Source organism: Pelodiscus sinensis, chromosome 3, assembly GCF_052426305.1.
Source record: "Pelodiscus sinensis isolate ZL-2025 chromosome 3, ASM5242630v1, whole genome shotgun sequence".
Taxonomy (NCBI): Eukaryota; Metazoa; Chordata; order Testudines; family Trionychidae; genus Pelodiscus; species Pelodiscus sinensis.
This window is the reverse complement of record NC_143054.1, coordinates 14,308,584-14,317,998: the sequence shown is the minus strand read 5'-3', so window position 1 is coordinate 14,317,998 and position 9,415 is coordinate 14,308,584. Positions and strand designations below refer to the sequence as shown.

General features: G+C 45.3%; 1 protein-coding gene across 1 annotated transcript in view; it reads right to left on the bottom strand.

Annotated features, from left to right (window-relative positions):
* Positions 1-9,413, bottom strand: part of SLC25A27 (solute carrier family 25 member 27) — a 28,988-nt gene extending 19,575 nt beyond the window's left edge. Inside the window, 3 exon segments of the mRNA XM_006120678.5 lie at positions 5,091-5,282; positions 9,164-9,259; positions 9,262-9,413. Coding sequence (XP_006120740.2) covers positions 5,091-5,282; positions 9,164-9,259; positions 9,262-9,277 — 304 coding nt within the window. The 5' untranslated portion in view covers positions 9,278-9,413.
* Between the last annotated feature and the right edge of the window lie 2 nt (positions 9,414-9,415).

Genomic DNA, 9,415 nt, shown 5'->3' with positions numbered 1-9,415 from the left:
CACTTAAGATTTAGTGAGGGGTATTTATAATACAAGTCTGGTCAGGTCATGGGCCATGAAGTTTTGTTTATTGTCCATGGTCTGTGCACGAGCCTTAATAAAAATAACCACAATTAAGTCTTAGCCGTAATTATAATGTTGTTTACTCATCGTTCTATATAGCGTGTTGGAACTAGTTTTCATTTTGATTGCATGAATAAAAAATTGTTATGTGACTAGAGACATGAAAGTTCACAGGCAAGGTGCGACGTGCCCTGGAGTAGATGGGTCAACCAGACATCACAAGTAGTACAATCTGATTAGGGAATGAAACTCAAGTTCGGCAAGGCAAGGTTGGGAGAAATCTTCTCCGAAGACCAGGAGCTCTATTCCAGCAAGCATGGCTCAGTCTCAGCATTCTGCACTTGGAGACTCTGAATCCTGCGCAGAGTGATTCTGTAGGACTGAACTGATGGCAGTGCCAACGGCAATGAAGCCAAACTATAAGGCTGACTAGACCAGCTGTGGCAGAAGTGTCAGATCTGACCTCACAGCAAACCTTGACCAGACCATCTGTTATAAACAGGGGGAGTGCTGACCAGCACCCGGTGATTAAGGGGTTAACTCAGGTACCTAGCAAAGGTGTCGGCCAGGGGACTCAGAGAGCCAACTGAGATAGAGGCTTGACATTTGAATGGGATATAGGTTCCCTGCCTGCTTTCTTTGTGGGGGGAGAGTTAACACCAGGAGCTGAGAGAGACAATGGTTTAAACCCAGGCAGGACTGCCATACCCGCCCCCCAGAATTCAGAGCATGGGAGCAGACTGAACAAAGAGAGCGTCTAGACTGCACGCGGAACTTTCGAAAGAGCAAGCCGCTTTTTTGAAAGAAAGCACCCAGTGAGTCTGGATGCTCTCTTTCGAAGAAGCCCTATTTACATTCAAGAATGCCTTCTTTCGAAAGAAGCACTTTCGAAAGAAGGCGTTCTTCCTCGTGAAATGAGGTTTACTGCCGTCGAAAGAAAAGCCGCGTTCTTTCGATTTAATTTCGAAAGAACGCGGCTGCAGTCTAGACGCAGGTGAAGTTTTTTCGGAAAAAGGCTACTTTTCCCGAAAAAACCCCTGAGTCTGGACACAGCCAAAGAGAAAAATTAGAAGTGAGTACCAGGGAAATGCGAGTCCAGTCACCTTCAGGATAATTTTTCTTTGTTTTGTGGTTTTGTTTGAACTGCTCTGTGTGAGTCTATGCCTCTCTTTTCCCTTTACCAACTAAGCATTGTGCCAGAGATGTTCTCTGATTTGTTTAAATTTGTTTTCCTTAGTTGCTCTGTACATCTAGCAACCAAGTATGCTTTACCAAGTTTATCTTTTGTTTTGTAATAAAGATCACTTCTTTTAAGGTGGTTTGATTCTTGTGTCCTGGAAGGTCTGTCTGTGTGTATCTGTTTGCCTCTGACTCAGGGGTCAGCTATCAGAGACTGCAGCTTGGTTTTATTTTTTTTTCAAGTTGTTTTTCAGCAAAAGAGCTTGGGGTACCCCTTTGGGTGGTTTCAAGTCTTCACCCCTGCTTTTTTAGGGATCAAAAAGCACTTCATGATGGCAGCAAATCCCCCAAAATCTGTGTATTAGGATTTGGGGGGAAGTTTTTGTAACCAGTGCCTGTAGAGGCAAGGTTTTGGAGCTCTCCTGCATGCCCCCACCTTCTGCATTCGTAGTGCCAGAGCGGGGAATAACTTTGACACCATCTGTGACATGTCAGCAATGAGGCCCAACTGGACAAGCTGTGATGGGGATACAGAATGGACTTCATGGCAAGACCCAATTAGAGTAGCCATGATAGGCCATTCTTCCAGTTTTAGGCTGGAAAGACCTGTTTTTACAATGTTTCTCCCATACGCTGTACTGAGACAATACAGGATGCAGTTTTTGCCTGGTATCATAGATGGGGGGTAACGTTTTGAAGTGCACAATGCACCACCTCTGCTGGCATGATTTCACACGCATCATGAATACGAGGTCACTCTGGTGAGAGTAAAGTCATGCAGCTAGAGGGCAGATCTATGCTGTAGTCAGAAGTACTGGAATGGCCTGTGTAGTAAATTGAGGGTCAGTAACATGGAGTCAGCAGGCCTAAATAGAGGCCTGTAACATGAAAACAGCAACAGGCCTGCAATCTAGTGAGCAAGACTTTGGTTCAGTAACAAGAGCCAAGAAAGAGGCCCTATTGATAATTGTGTGATTGTGTAAGTTAGGTCGAGCATGGAAGGACACAGGGAGGCACTGTGTACAGACTGTAAGCCAAAGGGGAGTAATGGAACATCTTAATAAGAAATGTCTTGGTACAAAAACTCCCTAAAAACTAATGCACATACCGACCTAGGTTCAGGACTGGGTCGAAATTGACAGCATGAAGGATAGTAAGTAAGCCCCCCTTCCGTAAGGTGAGGGGTGGTAACTAGGCAACAGAGGGTGGTAACCTGGTACGTAAAGAAATGATGTAAGTTGTTTGTACCTGTCTATAAAAGGACACCGCAGAGGGTGCTCTCCAGCCGACCTTGGGGGGGGGGGCGCACTAGGCGCCTGAACGGCAGGTGTCATTGCCTAAACTTACAGAGTGCACAGTAGCTTAACTTTGACTAACTGCTGTTAATATCTGTTATATGGCGATAGGCCTGCCCGGTGTTGGTACCTTGTCAACGCGGGCCATAGTGCCCAGTGGGGTAACATTGTACTGATCTCTGTTACCAACTGGTAGAGCTTCACATATGACAATAAACCTGCTCGATTGATTTCAAACCTTGCCTGCATCTGTCATTTCCGGGGCCTCTCAGAGATCTCTTGTGTTGACCCAAGTGCACGGGGTCTAACACTCTAGATAAAGGGAGTACCGATTGTTACGCACGCAGCCGAAAGTTTATCAATGGAGTAGAGGTCCTGTCAGGAGCGCGCCAGGACAACCCTGACCAGACGACGCTGACACTGACAGTCCAGACCACCGAAGGTACCGAGGTACGAAAACACCGAGGTACGACAGCCTGTATTCTGGGGATGAAAGAATCCTTAGCCATGGCAGGGATGCAGAACTGACTTCACGGTGAGACTCAATTAGACTAGCTGTGGCAGTGGTGCACAAGTGACTACACTGTGAGGTCCAACTGAACCAACTGAAGTGGAGCTGCAAGAACTGACATCATGGCAAGGCCTGACCAGACTAGCTGCAGCAAAGGGACAGAGGTCACATTTCAGTGTGATCCACCCTGGGGTGCAAAACTGACTTCTCAGTGAGGCCCAATTGAATCAGCATCACAAAAGCAGATTTCTTTTAACTGGACTAGGTAGCTTCACCATGGAGTGGGACTTCTCTGGACCGGAGCAGACAAAAGACAGAGGGGAGCTTCCCTCTAACAACAACCGAGTCTCAGACCACTTGTAAAGTGCAACAAGCTAAATCAAATGAGGCCACTTCTGAATAAGAGCACGTCTACACAGCAGGGCTAAAGCTGAAATAAGCTGTGCAACTTGAGCTACATCAATTGCAGTAGCTTAAGTCAAAATAGCTTATTTTGGCTTTTGGCACTGTCTACACAGCAGGAAATCTTAGAGCACTTTTCCTCTGACTTCCCTTACTCCTTGTAAAATGAGTTACAGGAAAAATCAGGGTTACAGGACTCAGAGTAAGAAGTCCTCCAGCTCGACATTATTTTGACATTATGCCAAAATAACTGCTTGCTGTGTAGTCGCAGACTATGCTATTTCTGAATAACGTCAGTTATTCCGCAATAACACTGCTGTGTAGACATAGCCTAAGTGTTCACACAGGTATTTAATGTGGTTTTACTAAACTACTTTAACATTTAATTTGGATTAAATTTCCAGAGTATTCTCATTTACACAAGCCCCAATTGGAGCTGGGAGTGAGGTTTCACATGCATGAGAATTGTTGTGTGATTAAGAATCCCCAGTAAGCTGCTCAGTTACTGTTTGGGTCTGCAGGATTGAGCAGCTGACACAGTTGTATTTCATATAAATACATGTGCAGTAATCATGCTTGGAATTTGTCTTCCCCTGGCCATATAAAAGGAAGTAATAGTTCCAGGATCTGATCCCAAGGATGCTGAGTGCCTGTGAGAGGGGAACACAAACCTGCAAAGGTAACAGGGGAGGAAGTTTATTTTAACTTCCCAGAGCCAGAAGTCAGAGTATGGCTCTGGCCGAGGGCTCAAGCCATAATTTTAGAAGACTTCTAGGCATATCAAATGAGTCTTTGTGCTGCCATTGGCGCTTGCCAGAGGGGTTACAAACTGACATGGCACGATGATCGCACAAGACAGTACGGCTGTGTCTACATTGGCACCCTTTTCCGGAAAAGGGATGCTAATGAGACAAGTCGGAATTGCAAATGCTGCGGTGGATTTAAATATCCCCTGTGGCATTTGCATGAACATGGCTGTCGCTTTTTTCCAGCTTGGGGTTTTGCCGGAGAAAAGTGCCAGTCTAGACGGGATCTTTCGGAAAATAAAGCCTTTTCCGGAAGATCCCTTATTCCTCTCAAAATCCGCAAAGCCCCGAGCCGGAAAAAAGCGGCAGCCATGTTCATGCAAATGCCGTGGGGGATATTTAAATCCCCCGCGGCATTTGCAATTCCGACTTGTCTCATTAGCATCCCTTTTCCAGAAAAGGGTGCCAATGTAGACACAGCCTACAGGTCTGGCACATAGCATAGAGCAGTGTTTCCCAATTTTATTTGGCCATGGAACCCTTTTGAACCTGAACGAATTTTGTGGAACCCCTGGCTGACTGCACGCGCAGTGCTGAGTAGTGACATCATCATCCCCGCTCTCTGGCTCAGCTGGCATTACATCGTCCTCGCTCTCTGGCTAAGCTGGCATTACACAGGGACCCTTATCGTGGCAAACAGAAATGAAAATTGTTTTCAATAAAATTAATAAATTAATGAAAATTTCATTCCATTCCAATAATTCAGGTTGTAATGGAATTTTCTCGCAGAACCCCTATTTTCACTTCATGGAACCCCAGAATTCCACAGTGCACCATTTGGGAAAACACTGGCATAAAGAATTCTGGCTCACTGATGAGAGACAAGAGAATCACCTATGTGTCTGTAGACAGCAGGCGTAGCTCCTTGCCAGAGTTTCAGTAAGCCTTCCTCTTCAACAATCCCTGCTGCAGTACGTAGCATGCCACGGTAGGGGACAGCTCTTCCGGCAGCGGCTCCATACCGATGAACAGCAGCTTCACCTTGGATCTGCAGTCGCGTTTTCGTGAGGTCCAGGGGAAAGGTTACTAGTAGAAAAGAACAGGGAACACAGATGAACAAGGCCCCATGCTGCAGAACACACTGGTATGAAATATAGGCTGGCAGCATTTGCCCCAGGCGCTCTTAGCTGGTGCTCATCCTGACTGAGGCAAGGGGCTCATTATTGCCCATGAATATAGGAATCTGCGGCTTCTTCCTTAAGAGCTGTATTCATCGTGCCTTTGACAAGGTAACTAAAACACATCAATCATCTTGCATTCTATCCCAAGGTTTTTCCCTTCCAGATCCAAGGCTTACCACCTGCCCCTGCTTTTGAGGTTTCTTTGGAGAAGCATTTGGAGTTTCTGGAAGATGCAGGAGCACGTTAAATACCTACCAGTTACTCTCACATTTGTACATACTCTATGACCAATGCATTTGGGCAGGTCAGGTGCCCACTTACTCCTCATTTCGTCTGTGCCCCCCACAGCCAGTAATCTCATCCCCATGCAGGGGTGCATTAAATGGACAGATGTTTGACCACTCCATCCTGCAACATGAGGGAGCTGCTTCAAGCAGAGGAGGAAACAAGTTGCTATTGGCATGTGTAAAGTCAATGGACCCTGGTCCTCAGCAAGAGGGATTGAAACTGAAACCTTAGGGGCAAAATCCATGTGCCTTCATAGCATGAGCTAAAAGTCAATTGACTGTTAGCTAATGCTGTAGAGAAGACTTCACTCTCCCCTGTCTCTCGGTGCCTCTGGATTACACATGGATTAGTGAAAATCTACACAAATCTACACAAACACCCCCACAAATCCTTGACCAGGAGTTTTCTATCTGCTACCCAAGATCCACAAACCTGGAAATCCCAGACAACCTATCATCTCAGGCATTGGCACACTTACAGCAGGATTATCAGGTTATATTGACTCTCTCCTCAGACCCTATGCTACCAGCACTCCTAGCTACCTTCGAGACATGACCGACTTCCTGAGGAAACTACAGAGCATCAGTAATCTTCCTGAAAACACCATCCTGCCACCATGGACGTAGAAGCTCTTTACACCAACATTCCACACGATGATGAATAACTGGCTGTCAGGAACACTATCCCGGATGACGCCGCAACACGCCTGGTTACAGAGCTCTGCAACTTTGTCCTCACCCACACCTATTTCCAATTTGGGGACAATTTATATCCCAATGTCTTTATGGCTGACTTCAAATAACGTTTCCTCAGCTTTCGCCCCCTCACACCATTATTCTATTTATTCAACAATGACAACATTTTCAATGGTCCTATGGGAAGGAGACCTTAGAAGAATTCCACAGGGATTTCAATAACTTCCATCCTACCATCAACCTTAGCCTGTACCAGTCCACACAAGAGATCCACTTCCTTGACACTACAGTACAATTAAATTACTCTACAGCCGCATTTCCACCACTTTATACGGGAAACCTACTGACCATTACACTTCCCAACATGCCTCCAGCTTCCATCCAAGACACATTTCCCAATTGATTGTTTATAGCCAGGCCCTAAGATACAACCAGATTTGCTCCAGTCCCACAGATGGAGATATACACCTACAGGATCTATATAGAACATTCTTAAAACTTAAATACCCATCCAGGAAAGTGAAAAAACAGACTGACAGAGCCAGACGACTACCCAGTCATCAGGTTCTTCAAGATAGGCCTAACAAAGAAAGAACACTTTTGGCCTAACAACAGAACACCTCTGGTCATCAGCTACAGCCCCCAAATTAAACCCCTCCAGCGCATTATTAACAATCTACAAACTATCCTGGAAAATCACTCCTCACTCTCACAGGTCTTGGGAAGACAGGCCAATCCCCTAATCTCAAACAAATTATTTCCAGCAACTACACAATACACCTCTCCCATACTCATCCAGGAACCCACTTCTGCAATCAACTCCAATGCCAACTCTGTCCATACATCTATATAAGTGACATCATCACAGGACCTAACCATATAAGCCACCACATCAGAGGCTCATATAACTGCACATCCAGCAATGTGATCTATGCCATCAAGTGCCAGCAATACCCCCTCTACCGTGTATATTGGCCAAACTGGACAGTCTCTACGACAAAGGATTAATGGACACAAATTAGATATTCAAAATGGTAACATACAGAAAACTGTTGGGGAACATTTTAACTTGCCCGAGCACTCACTAATGGATCTAAAAGTGAGTATATTATTACAAAGCAATTTTAAAAACCAACTTGAGAGAGGCGCTATAGAATTTGGTTTCATTTACAGATTTGACACCTTGAACTAAGGTCTGAACAAAGACCTTACGTGGATGGGCTACATTTAACACCCTAATGACATTACAAGATAGGTATCAGGTATTTATATCCCTTCTATTAGCCTCATTTAGCATGGACATTCTAATTGACAATTTTTTTCCTTCCCATCCCAATTGACAATTTTCCCCCTTGACAATTTTCCCCCTTTCTCTTTCCCTCCCGAACCTCTCTTCTTCTGCTATTTATTTGCAACTCCGGACCTCTTACTCCATCCATCTGAAGAAGTGGGTTGTGCCCACGAAAGCTCATGATACCATCTAAATTTTTTGTTAGTCTCTAAGTTGCTGCAGGACTACCCACTATTTACGTTTTTTCAATTACAGACTAACACATCTACCCCCTGAAACAAGTGGATTAGTAGATTAATCATACCTCAATCCCTTCCCTGTGCTGCTCCGGGGTAGTGAACCTACAGGCTACCCCTTGCATCAAAAAACCTTGACAATAGTGAGGCTGCTGGTGTGCTGAGACCACTGCCCATGGTGCTAAGAAACACTGCCTCGTATTCCCTAGGCCAGTGGTTCTCAAACTTTTTGGGCTCCGGAGCCCTTTACATGCATAAAAATGTATGCGGCACCCCAGCGGTCCACTGATTGTATGTGTTGTACCTATTGATGTTTCCAGTTTGTCAACTCGCAGAACCCCTGGAGGTGTCTCGCAGAGCCCTGGGGCTCCGCGGAGCACAGTTTGAGAAACACTGCCCTAGGCGGTCTGGATCCATCTGTTGGCTCTTCTTTTATACTTAGAATGCAATCTCTTTATAGTATAGATTACCTCTTGGTTCTGCGCTTGTACAGCATCTAAGGTTCTGATCCACCACTAGGTCTCTGGGGCACTACAGTGATACAAATAATAAATTTCTTAGCCCCATATTATAAATTATTTCTGGTATTGGGTGTCTTTAAACAAAAGAGAACCCTTAAATCACTAGGATATTGCACCAAGTTTGGATGTACAAATAGTTTTCACTCATAGATATTACAAAATATCCAATTATTTATGACCCTGCAGCACTGCAGAGGCATTCCTCTTCCTTAAATTTCTATCACTTTGTTGTACTCATCTCCACAGACAAATCTGCTGTAACTGGAAACACTTGCTTCTCAATTAGATTAGATTAGATCTTTTTGTTTGGGGAAAGAGGAATCTGTACTACTCTAACCTGTAGAAGGTAAATCACCTTGGCTTACAGACAACGTCTGCCTTTTTGGTGTTCGGTCAGAAAGAAGAGTATGTTGCACATTTAAATCACTCCCAAATTGTCTTAATTCACTCCTGCATCCAACACTCGTGCTGTTCTCAGCAACAAAGATTCAGGTTTGAAATACCCACGGTGGAGCAATTTCAAACCTACAGATCCGGACAAGCCATGCGATGAAATATATTGTGTAAGCTGCAAAACACAGACAAGTATACCGAGGAGAAGGGGGTGTACAAAGGTCCCGGTGCCAGGAAGTTGTTGGACGTTGAGGCAGCAATAAACAGGGACCCGAAGCAGTGGGGTGAAGTTTCCCTCGTCCCCTCCCCACCCGAACCCTAATCACGACTCTCGTCCCTCTAATGATCACAATAGCGAGTACCTAGTTCTGCAACAGCCGCTGCACAGGCTGACAGCGTGAACTTGCTGGCTCGGGGCCATCTCTCTGGGAAAGACAAACTCCTCTCCTCCTGGGGGCACATTCAGCTTGGAACATAACAGGCTAACCCACCCAAAAGAATCCGTAAAGAATTAAAAGTCAGCGAGTCACTCGCTTGCGGTCATTTTCCCAAAGGTCCAGCAACACCAATTAGCACTGACTCCACGCCACTCTCTCCTGATAAGCATGCTCCAA